The 18,738-nt window shown below is 44.0% G+C and overlaps 1 protein-coding gene across 1 annotated transcript in view; it reads right to left on the reverse strand.

The window, feature by feature from the left end:
• The window catches only part of LOC142243873 (uncharacterized), a 227,639-nt gene that overhangs the window by 109,835 nt on the left and 99,066 nt on the right, over positions 1-18,738 (reverse strand). Inside the window, exons 13-15 of the mRNA XM_075316076.1 lie at positions 13,142-13,186; positions 11,864-11,917; positions 2,416-2,946 (exon numbers count right to left, since the gene is read on the reverse strand). Of these exons, the coding sequence (XP_075172191.1) occupies positions 2,416-2,946; positions 11,864-11,917; positions 13,142-13,186 (630 nt within the window). The remainder of the gene's footprint in view (positions 1-2,415; positions 2,947-11,863; positions 11,918-13,141; positions 13,187-18,738) is intronic.

Below are 18,738 nucleotides of genomic sequence, written 5' to 3' on the forward strand. Positions count from 1 at the left end.
ACTGATGGTGGTCCGGGTGACGGAGCTCAGGTTCGGAAGCCGGGATGATGTCAGGCGGGGTCCGGAACCGTTGAAGCGAGATGACGGGTCACCGCAGGGAACAGAGATGGTACGGACTGTCAGGATGGCAGATAGGCAGCGTTCGGGGTTCGAGATACAGCAGGACCGGATGGCAATGCAGGATCGGCTCTAGAAGAGAGAGAGGTAAGTATCTCACAGGAACACAAGGAGACCTGACTCCTAGCTTGGGAAACACGAAGAACAGGCCCCGCCCCCTTGGACATTAAACCCCTTTATACCCTGTACCTTAGTGCATCATTTCCTGTTAGTGGACACTGGCCCTTTAAGAAAGGGTCAGTGACCGCGCGCGCGCCCTAATGCGCATGCGCGCGGCCCGGGTGCCAGAAGCCAGGGCAGGAAGCTGAGAGGAGGAAGCAGCAGAGCCGGGCAGGGGCTGGGAAGCCGACGGGCGCCGGGAGCGGGGACCAGGAGGCCTGGGAAGCGCGGGCAATGGAGGCTGGAGAGCGGGGAGCGTGGCAGGTGAGCCGGGGAGCGGAGCAGAGGACCCGGGGAGCGTGACAGTACCCCCCCCCCACAACCCCCTCCCCGCAACCGGGACAGGAAGACACGGATCAGGGGAGTGCCCACATTCTCCCTGGGCTCCCAGGACCTATCCTCAGGACCATACCCTGCCCAGTCCACCAAGAAGAACTGTCGACCTCGTACGGTCTTCATGGCCACGATATCCCTTACCGCATAGATGTCGTCCTCAGCAATAGGAGGAGGAGCCGGACTGGCAGCAGCGGAGAAGGGACCAAGGACAACCGGCTTGAGCAAAGAGACGTGGAAGGAGTTGGGTATCCTCATCGTGGCCGGGAGCTGCAGTTTGTAGGAGACCTCATTGATCTTGCCGAGGATTTTAAACGGTCCGATGTAGCGAGGTCCCAGCTTGTAGGATGGTAACTTCAATCGGACGTACTTAGAAGCAAGCCAGACGAGATCTCCTGGAGAGAAACATGGAGGATCCAGACGTCTCTTGTCCGCGTGTCTCTTCATCCGCAGAGATGCACGTGCAAGGGACGCCTTAACTGAGTCCCAAATGGTTGTAAAGTCACGGAGTACTGCATCAGCAGCAGGGATATCCGAGGAAGAGGATACAGGTAATGGGACAGACGGCTGAAGTCCGTAGACGACATGAAAGGGAGAACTGGAGGAGGACTCACTGACGTGGTGATTATGGGAGAATTCATTTTTAGAGCGGAGCAGAGGACCCGGGGAGCGTGACAGATGCGCCAATCCTGGTGCTTCACCCCAGCTCATCCCGCGCCCTGGTGCGGTGGCAAATGGAGTAATATATGGGGTTAATACCAGATGTGTAATGTCACCTGGCATCAAGCCCTGGGGTTGGTGAGGTCAGGCGTCTATCAGATACCCGACATCACCAACCCAGTCAGTAATAAAAAAAAATAGACGACAAACACATTTTTATTTGAAAAAACACTCCCCAAAACATTCCCTCTTTAACCAATTTATTAGAAAGAAAAACAAATCCAGGTCTGGTGTAATCCAAGAGGTTGCCATGACGATCCACACTGTCCCAGTCAATGAAGAGCAGAATGTTCCCCATTGGCTGGGAGAGCAGTGCAGTGACCTGAGCTAACATCAATGGGTCAGCCCAGGTCACTGCAGGGGATGACAAGTGCTGCTGTCAGCGAGGTACATTACCTGCGCTGATCTCCTGCATTGCTGACAGCACCTGTCACTGAGTTCAATGACTGCCGCCTTCACAGCCAAGTATCGCGAGAGGCCCGTGACATCACCGCTAGTCAGTCTCGGGTCGGAAGCGAGAGAAGGTGATGTGACAAGCGGCGGCCATGGAGGACAGTGACAGAACTGAGGTCGGGATGGCGGGACTTCATCACCGCAGGTAAGCCGAGCGGGACCATGTGTGCAGAGTGTGTGTGCAGAGTGTGTGTGCAGAGTGTGTGTGTGTGTGTGTACGTGTGTACATGCCACGGGCAGGAGGGGGCGGAGCGAGCTGAGCGGGGAAGTGTGGGCTTCCTGCACGTAACTAGGATAAACATCGGGTTACTAACCAAAGCGCTTTGCTTGGATACCCGATGTTTATCTTGGTTACCAGCTTCTGGCAGGCTGCCAGCGATGGCTCCTGCACACTGTAGCTGTAAAAAGCCCTGCTTTTTGCTGCTAGAACCGTTCTCGAACGTATCTAGAACTATCGAGCTTTAGCAAAAAGCTCGAGTTCTAGTTCGATCTAGAACAGCCCCCAAAATCACTCGAACCGCGAACTGGAGAACCGCGAACCGCGCTCAACTCTATTGATAACATCAAAATTCACATTAGAGTCTAAGTCCTTTTGGAACGTAGGGTATAGCTTTTAAGACTTGTGCTTCCTACCTCCTCTTCTACATTTCTTTTGAAATGTTTCTGTTTTTTGTAGTAGTTTTTTGAAGGTTGAAATGTTGATTCAGCAGATGATTCATCTGTAGTGTATCCCATAGAAGTATCCAGATCAGAGGAGCCAAATGAGACTTTGGATTTCATTCTGGGAGTCTTTAATATGAAGCGCGGACTTTTCCATTTATTAGTGTTTTCCCATCTGCCCCATTCATACACTTGGTTAGATGAGTAATCATGTAGGTCCCTATTAAATTTGCGTTTTTTCATGTCCATGATGCGTGATTCAATTTTGTCGACCGATGTTTGTATACGATTTATCGTTTCCAAATAATCTTCTTCAGAAGTGATTAATTTCAATGTGGATTTTGCTTCATCCAGATTTGTCTGGGTTTCCTTGAGTGAAATTTCCTCATGTTCAATGATTAGTCCCATAGGTTTCAGGGAGCACGAGGATAATGTGTCATTCCATTTAGAAACAAAGTTCTCAGAGTAGATTGTATTGAGAATTTTTTTTCCAGGCATAAGCCCCTTGGAATGATGGATTTTTCCATGTAATTTTTTAAGGTGGTTACATTCCACCAAATTCTATTCTCTTTCTCTGCTAATTTTTGCAATGTTTTAACAGATTCATCACTTGTTGAAAAAGTTGCAGGTGTATTCATATCAGTGGCTCCAAATAGCAGTTTTGCTTTATTTAAGCGTTGACTACAGCCATTCATGTTGTTAGATGGGTGAGCACAAAGGGTTAAGTCCAGAAAACCAACTTGTCTGCTATTTAAGTAAGGAGAGCAAAGCACGGGAGTCCCGATAAGCAGTAGTAAATATCCAATTTGTATGAATCAGCTCACCGTATAAAGCTCAATTCCGATTCCGTCCTGGAGCACGGACAGGCACTGCCACAGCCCAATGAAATGCAGAAAAAAGAGGATGTCCAGCTCTTCAGGCAAAGAATCACGTCTTTATTTCATCATGCAGACACAGAGAAAGACATGACCAGTATTACGCGTTTCAGGTGAAAACACTCACCCTTAATCATGATGCTGGAGAGACGGCGCTACAGAGTTTATATGCAAATGCTAATTAGCAGAACAGATGATTAAATCACTTAAGCACTTTACATATTCAAAAATAAAGTTACCATGAAAGTTATTACATGTAAAATAAAATACAAATACAATATAGGTATCAATAGTTTTCTGGACTAAGTTAGGAATGTATATAAATTCTGACATATTAATTGTGGTGCACAAATATGCATATGCAGATATAACATCTACAAGTAAGTGCACATAAAATACATGCAAATGCATTACTATATATATGAATGAATCTGCACATATATGAGGGTGCACACAAAAAATTTTTATGTGCATAGCTACAATATTTTTTTTAAAAATGTATTTATCTCCCCCTTATGTGCTATTGAAAAATCATGCTACCTTTAATAACAATTTTGGGTGCAAAATGACCAGAGTTGCCTAAAATGACCCATTTTTGTGCAAGCGCTGTACTCCAATGAATTTTTAATAAATTTTTTTAGGGACTTTTTTTTTTTTTATTATATAGAATTTCTTTTCCCGGTTTATTAATATTAGGCTGTACCCAACTGAGTGAGAGGAAAATATATATTGTGTTCAAGCAGAGGCCACCAAATCGTATTGTGAGTTATAATTATCTGTCAGATAATACTGACAGAATAACCAAACTCTAAAAGTGCCACAACTGGATTTTGCAATGCATTCATTTCTGATTACAGCATTTGGGATTAAATTTCAACAATTTCAAGAGGAACTAAAAATGCACCCTGCGGCTAACATGCATTCCAACCAATATGAAAGAATCCATGCGCCGAAGACAAGGCAAAGAAAATCGCATTGTGGCTGAGCAGACATAACACACAGAAACCACACAAGCCGCACATAGTGTGAATTAGGATCACATTGGTTAAAAGTGAATTTTTTATGTTGTGAGTGACTGAATTGCCTATAAATATTTACAGACCTAATGCTCATGCATCTGGTCAGTGTTAATGAATATATAATTACCCGCATTGTGGATGAGCAAACATAATGCACAGAAACCACACAAGCCGCACATAGTGTGAATTAGGATCACATTGATTAAGGAAAAAATTTTTTTATGTTGTAAGTAACTAGATTACCAATAAATATTTTCAGACCTAATGCTCATGTATCTGGTCAGTGTTAGTAAATATGTAATTACTCGCATTGTGCTTTGTGCTCACCCATCTAACAACATGAATGGCTGTAGTCAACGCTTAAATAAAGCAAAACTGCTATTTGGAGCCACTGATATGAATACACCTGCAACTTTTTCAACAAGTGATGAATCTGTTAAAACATTGCAAAAATTAGCAGAGAAAGAGAATAGAATTTGGTGGAATGTAACCACCTTAAAAAATTACATGGAAAAATCCATCATTCCAAGGGGCTTATGCCTGGAAAAAATTCCCAATACAATCTACTCTGAGAACTTTGTTTCTAAATGGAATGACACATTATCCTCGTGCTCCCTGAAACCTATGGGACTAATCATTGAACATGAGGAAATTTCACTCAAGGAAACCCAGACAAATCTGGATAAAGCAAAATCCACATTGAAATTAATCACTTCTGAAGAAGATTATTTGGAAACGATAAATCGTATACAAACATCGGTCGACAAAATTGAATCAAGCATCATGGACATGAAAAACGCAAATTTAATAGGGACCTACATGATTACTCATCTAACCAAGTGTATGAATGGGGCAGATGGGAAAACACTAATAAATGGAAAAGTCCGCGCTCCATATTAAAGACTCCCAGAATGAAATCCAAAGTCTCATTTGGCTCCTCTGATCTGGATACTTCTATGGGATACACTACAGATGAATCATCTGCTGAATCAACATTTCAACCTTCAAAAAACTACTACAAAAAACAGAAACATTTCAAAAGAAATGTAGAAGAGGAGGTAGGAAGCACAAGTCTTAAAAGCTATACCCTACGTTCCAAAAGGACTTAGACTCTAATGTGAATTTTGATGTTATCAATTTGTCTTCATATAATATATCGGAAACACAGAGAGCACCTCTTGCCTTAGGTTTAAATCTTACACCAACTACTAATTTTAATTTATTTGGTACATTATGTGACATTAACAAATTTGTTCGTAATGTTGTAGTGAAAAAACACTTTTATGAAGGTGATATTGTACAATCAAACACCAATAGAGTTGAGCATGAAAATGTGTATGCAAATTGTGTCGAAAAAAATCTCCACATCTTATAAATCTATTGGTAATTATATATTCATTAACACTGACCAAATGCATGAACATCAGGTCTGAAAATATTTATAGGTAATTTAGTCACTCACAATATATAAAATTCACCCTTAACCTATATGATCCTAATTCACACTATGTGCGGCTTGTGTGGCTTCTGTGTGTTATGTTTGCTCAGCCACAATGCGATTTTCTTTGCCTTGTCTTCGGCGCATGGATTCTTTCATATTGGTTGGAATGCATGTTAGCCGCAGGGTGCATTTTTAGTTCCTCTTGAAATTGTTGAAATTTATCCCAAATGCTGTAATCAGAAATGAATGCATTGCAAAATCCAGTTGTGGCACTTTTAGAGTTTGGTTATTCTGTCAGTATTATCTGACAGATAATTATAACTCACAATACGATTTGGTGGCCTCTGCTTGAACACAATATATATTTTCCTCTCACTCAGTTGGGTACAGCCTAATATTAATAAACCGGGAAAGAAAATTCTATATAATAAAAAAAAAAAAAAAAAATTCCCTAAAAAAATGTATTAAAAATTCATTGGAGTACAGCGCTTACACAAAAATGGGTCATTTTAGGCAACTCTGGTCATTTTACACCCAAAATTGTTATTAAAGGTAGCATGATTTTTCAATAGCACATGAGGGGGAGAAATACATTTTTTAAAAAAATATTGTAGCTATGCACATAAAAAATTCTTGTGTGCACCCTCATATATGTGCAGATTCATTCATATATATAGTCATGCATTTGCATATATTTTATGTGCACTTACTTGTAGATGCTATATCTGCATATGCATATTTGTGCACCACAATTAATATGTCAGAATTTATATACATTCCTAACTTAGTCCAGAAAACTATTGATACCTATATTGTATTTGTATTTGCATTTTATTTGACATGTAATAACTTTCATGGTAACTTTATTTTTGAATATGTAAAGTGCTTAAGTGATTTAATCATCTCTTCTGCTAATTAGCATTTGCATATAAACTCTGTAGCGCCGTCTCTCCAGCATCATGATTAAGGGTGAGTGTTTTCACCTGAAACGCGTAGTGCTGGTCATGTCATTCTCTGTGTCTGCATGATGAAATAAAGACGTGATTCTTTGCCTGAAGAGCTGGACATCCTCTTTTTTTCTGCACATCGGATTGTCCACGGAAAGTAGTAGACATCTTACTTTTGCTGGAAGATAGCTTATCTTCAGCAGATGTTAATGTACCTTTGCCACCTTCCCCACGGACACAAACTTTTTTTCCTTTTCCATCACGCCTGTTCCCCTTTCCACCAGCATCTGTCCTTTTGCCACTCATTTTGTTAGCGACAAGATTAGTCACTTAAAATGTGGTAGCAAAAATTGAGAAGTGGTGTAGATTTCAGAGATGGTCTAACTTTATTGACAGCTGAAGAACCAACACTGACTATCTCTGACAATGCAACTATAGCCCTAAAAATTGGCAGCACAGTTTGCTATAAAAATAGCGTAGCAAAATGTGCATAAGGCTTTAATGCAGAGGTGCTGGAAAATGCTTGGCACCGGTGGGACACAAAAATAAGTATAGCAGCCACTGTTTGGATGACACTTAGATTCAGCACTGTTTGCTATAGAAATAGCGTGGCAAAAGTGGGCAGGTGGGTACAGTGGCCGGGTTCTCTGGGTCAGTGGACATGAAAGGAAGCCTCACTTTCTGTCCCCCCTAATGGTGAAATGCAGCAAGGAATTCCCTGAGCTTAGGTACACAGACGCTGTTATCTGAAGCTGTATACAGCGTTTCCACGGACCAGACTGTCACCTATGGCTCTGAGCCCGAGAAAATTAGCCCTAAAAAGGGCTGAAATAAACTTCTGTCCCTAATCTGTAGAGCGCTGTGTGTATAGCGTACACAGCCGGAGTGGCGCCAGGAGCTGCGTGAGCGGTGACTGTCACCTACACACAGAAAGCAGATAATGGCGCCGTGAGGGAAAATGGTCGTATTTATAATGCAAGGACATGTGACATGGACAGCCTATGACACATGCCCTTGCTTGTCTGGCAAACAAGACCACTTAGCTGTGTGTGTGTCTGGGATTGACTGACATGCTGGCCCGCCCCACTGTACGCGCGCTTAGGAAAAAAAAAAATGGCAATCGCCATTATCCCAGCAGCACTTTTCTAAACGCGCCGCCCCCGCACAATATACGCTGAAATTAGATAATAGTGTGAATCACAGAGTGACTCACACTATTACAGTGAAAAGCCAGCTAGTAAATAGATAGGCTTTTTGCTGATCGAACCGTTCTCGAATGTAACTCGAGCTATCGAGATTTTAGCATCCTCTTACTCCCCAAAAGCATTTTTTTCACACTTATTTTTTTTGCCCTTTTATGTGTTTGCACCTTGCGTGCACTCTTCAATTTTGCACTTCCCACGGTCACAGTGCTTTGATCGGTATTGCTACTGATCAGAGTCTGCACCAAGGGACTCCTTCATTTTTCTATAAGTAGAGTAGCGTATGTCGCACTGCTAGTTACGTCCAATTTTTTGTTTGTAGAAAAAAAATACTAGTAATTAGTACTCAGTAGCTTTATGTGTGGGGAAAAAGCCCATTAAGGGAGTGGACATCCCAGTTTTAATGACCTCCAGTTTTATCTTGCAGAAAAATAATATTTGTTAGCTTTGGGTAACTTCATAGGTAGCGTATTAGGGGAGCACACATTGACGTATTAGTGACGTCAGGTTTTCTCTTGCAGAAAAATATTAATAGTTAGTTAGAGTCGAGTAGCTTCATAGGTATTAGGGGAACAGACGTCACAGTGTTAAGCCTGCTTTACACGTCTACCTGTCTAGATTTTGGCAGTTGGTGACTGTTCACATTCAGTCATCAGGCCCTGTCCACAGGCTATTTACTTCATGCAGCATTTGCTTGGACCTGTCCCGCCCACAGCCATGACTCAGTCATGGGTACGGGATTGAAATGGACCAGGTGAGTGCTGCTAAGAGCAGTTCTACTATTCATATGTGAGGCCGTATGGCACATTTTATAAAAATATTTTAGTGTAGGACTGCCCCAAATGAGATTTGCCGTGACGTGGCGAGGCAGCTCAAGAAATTGCAATTTTTTGCCAAAAATCGCAAAATTTTTATAATAAGTACAGTTTGGAATTTTTAGTGCTGAAGTGCACATTTAGTGCTGGCTTTTTGTTTTTTCTTCATTGAATTGGTCGGTGGCTGACCCCCACCTTGCTATGCACCCCAATTTGGGATGTATTCCACCTGTCTAGATTTTGGCGGTTGGTGACTGTTCACATTCAGTCATCAGGCCCTGTCCACAGGCTGTTTACTTCATGCAGCATTTGCTTGGACCTGTCCCGCCCACAGCCATGACTCAGTCATGGGTACGGGATTGAAATGGACCAGGTGAGTGCTGCTAAGAGCAGTTCTACTATTCATATGTGAGGCCGTATGGCACATTTTATGAAAATATTTTAGTGTAGGACTGCCCCAAATGAGATTTGCCGTGACGTGGCGAGGCAGCTCAAGAAATTGCAATTTTTTGCCAAAAATCTCAAAATGTTTATAATAAGTACAGTTTGGAATTTTTAGTGCTGAAGTGCACATTTAGTGCTGACTTTTTGTTTTTTCTTCATAGAAAAATTATAGCGTCTGGTAGCTTTATAGGTAGCGCATTAGGGGAGCGGACATTGCAGTGTTAGAGACGTTTGTATTTTTCTTGTCAAAAAATAATAATAGTGTCAGGCAGATACATAAGTAGGGCATTAGGGGAGCAGATGTTACAGTGTTAGTGACTACAATTTTTCTCTTGCAGAAAAATAATATTTAGGGCCGAGTAACTTCATAGGTAGCGCATTAGTGTAGTGAACGTCCCTGTAATTTTTTTACAGGTTTTTTTTTCTGATTTTTCTTTTCATATTAATTTCTTGTGTTTCTTCAAAAAATGTTTTTACTTTTTTCCCTCTATTTTTTTTCTACTTTTTTGTCTCTTTTTTTCTCTCTACTTATTACAGTAAACATAATAATAAATAATACCCTTTACACATGCCTCACACAATACACGTGTAAAACCACCGCTTACACACACATCCCCCCTGGTTAGAAGAATGAAATAAAAAAGGCCCATTCATCAAGAAGACACTATTCAGCATATGCTTTCCTTGCCTCCGACACAGATACAGGCAGTGAGGAAGATTTCACATTTCTCTATTTCTTCCTCCTTCTCATCTAGTGAGTAGGGACCTCCAGCAAGGTGCCCTAGGACTGAGGCAACCTCTTCAGCAATTGATCCCATAAGGACTCCACCCCCTGAAAATTAGGAGCCTGTTATTCCGGATTTCAAATTCTTTTTCAGTTAAAATTATAATGAATATTATGGCGGCCCAGACAAATTTGTATGGCACTGTAAAATGCTTTTTTGCTGTTTTGATGTGCAGGCAATATGGGGACCTTTCTTCAGCTTCAGGATGTAAGTCATAAAGGCCCTAATGCTTGACAGTCAGGAAGGTGTTGGCCCCAATACATCTCAAACTGATGGTACCTTTCATGTACAGTACCAGGTCAATATTTTCCTGGTTAGGTTCCCAAAATGCGAGGAAGGGAACAACGCAGAAAAGGTGCAGAGTACCGTATGCTCCAGGAGGGAATGCAAAATAACTCAAGTTATCATTGTCAAACCTGCCCTGAGAAATCTAGCCTTTGTGTTAAGAATTGCTTCAAAGATCACTCGAAAACACTGTAAATATGGAAATGTTACTTTTTACTTCATCAGGAAATCCACCAGTGTCAAAATGTGTTGAAATAAACCACCTTGCATTATACCTCTCCTGGGTGTGTGTCGTATCTCCAATACCGCAGTAACAGTTACACATTTACAGTGTTCCCAAGTGATCTTTGGCTTCTTCAGCACATGGAGTCTGCGCAGCTGGTTACAGGTTTTATATCTGGTTATGTGATACACAACCCAATAAGGTGAGCACATTGCTACCCTTGTGAAAAATGAAATCATTTGGGGCTCAAGCAACATTTTTGTGGGAAAAAAATATTTTATTCATTTTCACTGTTCAACATTGTAAAATTACTTGAAGCATCTGGGGATTCAAGGTGCTCACCACACATCTAGATAAATTTCATGAAGGGTGTAGTTTTCAAAATGGGATCGCTTGTTAAGGACTTCCACTGTTTAGGCACATCAGGGGCTCTCCAAATGCGACATGGCATCCGCTAACGGTTCTAGCCAGTTTTGTGTTCCTAAAGTGTAATGGTGCTCCTTTCCTTCTGAGGCCTTCTGTGTGCCAAAACAGTACTTTCCCACCACATATGGGGTATCAGGGTACTCAGAAGAAATTGCACAACAAATGGTATGGTGCATTTTCTCCTGCTACCCTTGTGGAAATAAACAATTGGGGTTAAAACAACTATTTGTGGGAAAAATGTGATATTCTTTTCAGGCTAAAAGTTATTAAATTCTATGAAGCACCTGGTGCTCAAGGTGTTCAACACACATCTAGATAAAGGGGTCTAGTTTCCAAAATGGGTCACTTGTGGGGGGGGGGGGTGTTTCCACTGTTTAGGCACATCAGAGGCTCGCCAACTAGAATACTGCGTCTGCTAAGGATTGCAGCCAATTTTGCATTCCAAAAGTCAAATGGTGCAACTTCCCTTCTGAGCCACTGAGTGTGTTCAAACAGTAGTTTTCCACCACATATGGAATATCAGCGCACTCAGGAGAACTTGCACAACAAATTGCATCGTGTGTTTTCTCATGCTACCCTTGTAAAAATCCAAAATTTGGGTCTAAAACAACATTTTTGTGGAAAAATGTTTTTTTTTGTTTTTTTATTTTTACAGTTCAGTGTTATAAAATTTTGTCAAGCACCTGAACATTCAAGGTGCTCACCACACATCTAGATAAATTTCATGAGGGGTTTAGTTTTCAAAAAAGGGTCACTTGTGGGAGAGTTTCCACTGTTTAGGCACATCAGGGCATCAGGGGCTCTCTAAACGCAAGATGACATCCGCTAATCAATTGGTGCTCCTTTCTTTCTGAGCCCTACTGTGTGCCCAAACATTAGTTTTACACCATATATGAGGTATTAGCATACTCAGGAGAAATTGTACCTAAAAATAATAATGATAATTTTTAATGTTTTACCTTTTTTCCAAAAATCCCAGGAAAGCCAGGTTGACCGCTTTGTCCAGTTGGTCCCTATTTAGAAAAACAAACAGCAAAAAAGCAATTAGAACTACAGGACAAATCCAAGAGCATCTAGGTAATAACTGACTGCATTTCACAACTTTATTTTAGAATTTAGTCACCTGATCTATGATTGATATAGTGGGAATAACCGTCGAAGGGTACGTTCCCACGTAGTATAACTGCAGAGGATTTGCTGCTGCATATGAAGAAAACCTGCAGTGTATTACAGTACTAGTAAAATCCGCTGTGAAAATTGACCCCTGTTGCGGATTTACAATCCCAAGCAAAACTTTACATGCAGTATTTGTCAGTGCTCATGTCACTCTTTGGCAATGCATAGGATGAGACGTGCAAATAAACTACACCTTTTCTGTAGTAATGATCTGCAGCAGTATTTACCACCATGGACTTCACAGCAGTTTTTACACTATAGAAAATCCAAATCAGATGCAGCAAACAGTATACAGGACAAAGCAGCGCTAGATGTGTGATTACTTTGAATTTTTTTAACAGAATTTTTTTTCACAGATATAATAAATTATCATTAGGGAACCTGTCACCTAGAATATGCGTTCTGAGCTATCAGCAGACGCATGTGTGCCCTAATTACACCTCCCTACCCATCCCTGTGCTGTAAAATTGTACAATATGAAAGTAATAAAAAACGTTTTATTACCTTCATATTTCGTATGTAAATAGCAGGGAATGTGGTCACAGGGGCGGCGCCTTGCCCTATGGACGTCTGCATATTTCCGTGGTATCACGCCCCTGTGGGCGTGATACCATGGAGCTAGGTCACCGTCGCTCATTCTATCCTGCGTGCATTGCAGCAGGCTTCTTTTCCGGGTTCTCCTTGTCAGTTTCAGACGCGCACTGCGCATGCACAGTGCGCGTCTGAAACCGGCGATTGAACACCCGGAAAAGAAGCCTGCTGCAATGCACGCAGGATAGACTGAGCGACGGTGACGTAGCTCCATGGTATCACGCCCACAGGGGCGTGATACCACGGAAATATGCAGACGTCCATAGGGCAATGCGCCGCCCCTGTGACCACATTCCCTGCTATTTACATACGAAATATGAAGGTAATAAAACGTTTTTTATTACTTTCATATTGTACAATTTTACAGCACAGGGATGGGTAGGGAGGTGTAATTAGGGCACACATGCGTCTGCTGATAGCTCAGAACGCATATTCTAGATGACAGGTTCCCTTTAACCTTTTTTTTATACCTTAGTTCCAATTTGGCCTGGCACACCATGCATTCCAGGTGGTCCCTAAAATAATAAGGGATAATTTTTAGATATTATTCATAATACATTTTAAAGGAAATTACTGGGCAGAAATTATTGATGACCTGCTTTTAGGACAGAAATATGTATAAGGTCGGCAGCACTGCTATAGAGGGTGCATGCTTGAGGAAAGGACAATGGTCATATCACATACTGTATACTTTGTGCATAATTATTAGGCAATTTTTATTTTTGATTATTCATTTTATTATTGAACAACTTCAGCTCTGTCAGTCAATACAAAAGGTTAATAAACCTGAAACGTTAAAAAAATTAATGTGGGGTTTTGTCTTTTGTAAGAGAATATATGGGTGTAGAATTATTTGCCAACTATTAGTGGGAAAAATGTTTATGCAGCTAAATGAAAAAAAATAAATTACCATCTCAACTGTTTATTCCTATCTGCTAAAGTGGGAATAGTAGCTAAACGGCTAAAAATGTACAAAAATAAATTTCTGACATTAAAAAAAAAAAGTATCAGTGACCTTCTGTTTAATAACAGTTATAAACTTTGCATCCATGGAGTCCATGTCAGTTTTTGAATCTGTTGGCAATAAACATTTTGGGCAGCTTCAACTGCACCCTCCAAGACACTGTTCAAAGAGGTACTGTGTACTGTTTTCTCCCATTTAAGAAGGACCCACAAGTTCTCAGTAGGGTTTAGATCAGGAGAGGAAGGGGCATGTCAGTATTTTTTCATCTCTAAGGCCTTTACTGGCAGCAAAGCAGTGTACTCGGATGCATGTAGTGGAACATACATGTAGAACTCAGATCAGATGAGCAACATGCAGCAAGAACCACTCAATTGTGACAGCAGTACACTTTTATTTGGGCAGGAATGTAGAGATGTAGAAGGGATTAAAGGGAATCTGTCAGGTCCCTTATGCCCTCAAAACCAGCAGCATTCACATTTGTATGTCAAAATTCCCTTGCTAACCAGCCCTGTATGACATCATTCTCTAAAACCAATGTGTAATAAAAGCATTTATTACCTCAGTTCTTCATATGCAAATGAGGGCCTTGAGTTGATGGGGTGTAGTTTCCCCAGACTAGTTGGTCCTCTTTCCATGTTATCAAGCCCCTATGGATGTGATAACATGATTTCCATGATTCAGTGTCACTGGAAATCTTGTGCATGCGCACGGCTCATTTCAGCAGTGTCAGTGTGCCTCGCAAAATGGATATATACGTCCTGGCTTCACAGAGGAGCACAGCTCATGAGCTAAAGTGCAGAAGCTGTTTTTCAAACATGCTCAGTGTAGCTCTCTGAAGCTGGGACACGTACACTGCTGAAATGAGCCATGTGTATGAGCAAGATTTCCAGGGGGCTGCGGTTACGCCAGCTCGTGGAAATCATGTTATCACACCCACAGTTGCATGATCACATAGAAAGAGAGCCAACAAGTCTGGGGAAACAATGCCCCATCGACTAGTCAAGCCCCTAAATTGCATACAAAAAACAGTAATAAATGCTTTTATTACACATTGATTTTGAGAGAATGAGGATGCAAGGGAATTTTGACATGTAAATGTGAATACTGCTGACTTGGATGGTGTAAGGGACCTGGCAAATTCCCTTTAAGCAAATGGTCAATACAGAGGTTCAAAGCAAATAAATCAATTGCAGTTAACACGTTTCACAGTTACACTCGACTGATAAGGAACATGCAATTACTGCAGGTTATTATAAACAGATCCTCTTAGCAATAACCCAACTCCACTCCTTCCATCAGTGCCGCCCATACTGATAATCACAAGATGCAATTAAACAAGGAAATCATAGACTTTCATAAATCTAATTATGGTAGTTCTCTAAAGATAGAATAGTTATATTGCAAGTTACTATTCTGTCTTTTAGTACTGTACATCAAGGTTGGAAGTAGTGGCCCAGCTTCCTTGGATGCATCTCCTGAATAAACGTTTGCTTCTCAGTCCCTGGTTCTCAATGTCCAATCTTTGTTGTTTGAAATGGTAGTGAGTCAACCATCAGGGTTTTCGATAGGGGGGTACTCTGGCGCCGGGACTACGGATACTTTACTCTCGATGGGGTATCACAGGTGGTAGGTCCCGGCTTCGTTCCCTGGGTGCTCACTCTGCGGCTGTGGAATGGGGTACAGGGATGATTTTGGGGATATACGTGATGCCACTTGTGGTGTCTGGTAAGCGGGATATACCAGCGCTGCCCGCGGCCGACCTCTGAGGCGATGGTGACAGCAGCTTAAGATCTCTCAGCTCCCTACAGGTGGAGCTATTTTACCTCAGAGCGGCGGGTCGCTGACCAGGAGGGAAGCGACTGAGCGGTGATGGCTGCCTTTTTCTCTGACGTCGCTGGGTCCTGTCGAACGGCGGAGATGTGGCGCCCTGGACAAGCCAGGGGCCACAGAGAACAACACCAACACACCCCACACTCCCAGCAGGCACACCGAAGTCAAAACACAAAACCCTTGTTGCCTTCCTCCAGGGGCTGATGTCCACACCAGGGGGTGGGCCAGGCGGTTGGTCCCGCCCACCGAGGAGTTCACAGTCCTGGAGGCGGGAAAACAGCCAGATTAGTTCAGGAGTTACAGGAGTGAGGGAGTAAAGTAGCAGTCGAGCAATCTGAAGTGAGTCCGGGTGTGTGGCCCGGACGGAGCAGCAAGGTTGGCAGACGGTGGTGACCGTCTGCAGGAGTGACCGATTGGAGTCTACCGTAAGGATCGTGGACGGGCGGTGGCCCGGCGGTACCGGACCGGTACACAAAGAGAAGTCAGCACCATCTGGCAGGGGCTTACGGACCCCGGCAAGGCTAGGAGTCGCCGTGAATTTGACAAACTCGTTAGTGAAGGGAACCTCCTGGGTTTCCCAACAGCCAAGTCCCGACAGAAGGCAACAGTCCAACCAAGTGAGGGAGACACCGCCACCGCCAAGGCAACCGTTTCTCAGGGCCAGCGCCTGCGGGCAAAAGGGGCTCCTCCAGCCTATATCCAAGCCGGGGAGCGGGTTACCGGTGGGAACCCATTGGAACCATCTACCGTATCTAGGTGCAGGGAAAGGCAGTCACCATCAACCTGCCGGGAGCAGAAACCACCGCAGCCGTCAGTGGGACCCGTCCATCCAGCCGTGTGTTTTACCGAGAACTGTGTCTTCATCATTGGCTGAGTGAGTACCACCGTGCCGTGCGGCACAGCGCTGCCCCGCGACCCTGCACCTCACCAGGCGCCGTAACCCGCCTGCCATCCATCCTTTCCCCATCACCGGGCCCCGGGACAACCAACCCCCTACCCACAGAGGGGAGAACTAACAACAAAGCTGCTCCCTGTCACCGCTCCCAGGATCCCCGTCCAGAGCAGCGGTGGTGTCACCAATATCACCACAACCGTGGGTGGCGTCACGGACAATAATCACAAACCCCCACAATCAAAATCCCCCTTTTCACTCATGGGCGAGGAACGCCGCTCGAGTCCCCGGGATCCGGCCCACTGCTCGAGCTACCACCAAGCAGCAGCAGCCGCAGCAGCAGTGGCAGGCGGACCCGAGCAGTGGGAGAGCGCAGCATCCCCTCCTCCGCCCGTGACAGAGAGATGACACGCCGAGTCCACATCAGTTCAAACAAGTCCTTTTTACTAGCATCTGGTTTATTTCCAAAAGTTCACAGCAGAAACAGTTTGGTTACCAGAAGGCCACTGGTCACAAGTTTCGGAGGAGATTTAATGACAGAGTCTCTCTCTGAGGTAACCTTTCTTTGTCTCTTTCTCGGACCCTGCTCTGAGGGTTCTGTGACCCTCTTTAACCCACTTGTTAGTCTCGTCACTGGTTTTCCCAGGGGTCTGATGCTGCACGGTTTCTTTATCTATCCCGCAACAGCGTCGTGAACTCAGCTTGGGGTTAGTAGTTAGACTCTTGATGGGTACCGGGACTCCTCTTATTTAAGATCCCAGGTTAATGGTCAATGGTTTGGGGATAAACCTGACAAACCTCCTCGGTTCCATTATACCGGTGTCGACCTGAACTCTTCAGCCGGTTCTCGCCAGACCTAAAGCGTCCCCTTTCCGTCTGGGTTACCTCTTTTCCTGTGTCTTTCTTTTCTTTTGGGGTACCCTCGCTCAGGACGTCGGGCCTATGTTATTTCTAGCCCTTCTTTCAGTCATCAATTTACTCTCGTCTCTTCTTGTCACTCCTTTCTGACTGACTGTTAACTGACTAACTGTCTCTCAGTCGTCCTGTCAATCACGTCGCGTCTCACGCTCAGCTAGGCTCCACCCCCCTATGGACCTACTATATAAACAGTCCCAGGAATATGAAGGTAGGGGCTGCTGAGTCAATGTTACTCAATCTAATATAAGACTCTGCACTTCCGCTCTCTTTCACCTGTGACCAAAGGGCACTGCACCTTGATGTTAAGGTGCTGTATTCCCCTGTAGCGCCTAACCACAGGGGCGCCACAGTAGTCTAATCCTTTTCTGGTAACGGTATTTGGTCTTCAGGTTCCTCTGGCTGCAGTATTTGGTCTTTGGGTTTCCCTAGCAACTGTATTCAGTCTTTGGGTTCCTCTGGTGATGGTATTCAGTCTTCGGGTTAGCCTGGCAATTGTATTTAGTCTTTGGGTTCCTCTGGGCTTAGTACACTTTCAGGCCTCTTCCCTGCTGTGTGAATGCCTGCGCCTCAAGTAATCTTGGCACCAACTCCGACTTTTTGCTGCTGGCTCCGCCTTTTATATTTTGTAAATGTGGCACAGTTGTCACCTGACTTTACTTTTTCCTTCTAATGCTTCTCTCGAGGAAACACACTTCTGATAGATCAGTTCCTGGTGACACTGGTCTTCCAGTATATAGGGACGTTGGTGTGTAAATGGTGTGGAGCAATGTAAATGAGTACCCTCTTCTGATTGTGTCACCCAGGGAATGGGGTACTCAGTCCCGGGCAGTGTATCACTGGGGAATGTCACATTGGTGGCCGTTGCCCGATCCCGGGCCCTGGGTGCTTTTTAATGGGAAGTATTTACAGGGGAGATTAATAGTAATTTTTGTGACGCCACACGGGTTGCGGTTAATATGGGAAAACCGCCGCTGCTGGATTGGTTATTCCTAGGGCTGGTGGTAATGGCAGCTATGGTGGTAGGCCCTCCGCAGGTAGGCCTGAGCCCGGGGACAGGTGTGACAGAGTCTTTCGTCGTTAATTCGGGAGGTCACACCGTGGGTTGTAATTAACAGTCTCTACTCACTCTTGACCCTTGGATGGCTGGTTCAGGTCCCTGTAGTTCCAGTGCCAGTTGATGACTCGGTTGCTCTGTCCCCGGCACCCTGAGTGTGGTTGGGTCCCCGTAGTGTGGAGCGGTTTGGGGCTCGACTGTCCCTTTTTGTGGCAGTCTCCTTGTCCTCACTGCCTGCTGTCCCCTCCCACCAGGCTGTCTAGTACCTCTGGTCTGGCTCCTCCCTCTAGGTGGCCATCTCCTTGTGTCCGGCTAGCCAATTACCCCTGGTGTGGGAACTGGGATTTTGGTGTTTGTGGGTGCTACTGGCACTGGTGTTTCAGGTCCCAGGGAGTAGGCCCTGCATCCC

The sequence above is a fragment of the Anomaloglossus baeobatrachus genome, chromosome 6, assembly GCF_048569485.1.
Source record: "Anomaloglossus baeobatrachus isolate aAnoBae1 chromosome 6, aAnoBae1.hap1, whole genome shotgun sequence".
Taxonomy (NCBI): Eukaryota; Metazoa; Chordata; class Amphibia; order Anura; family Aromobatidae; genus Anomaloglossus; species Anomaloglossus baeobatrachus.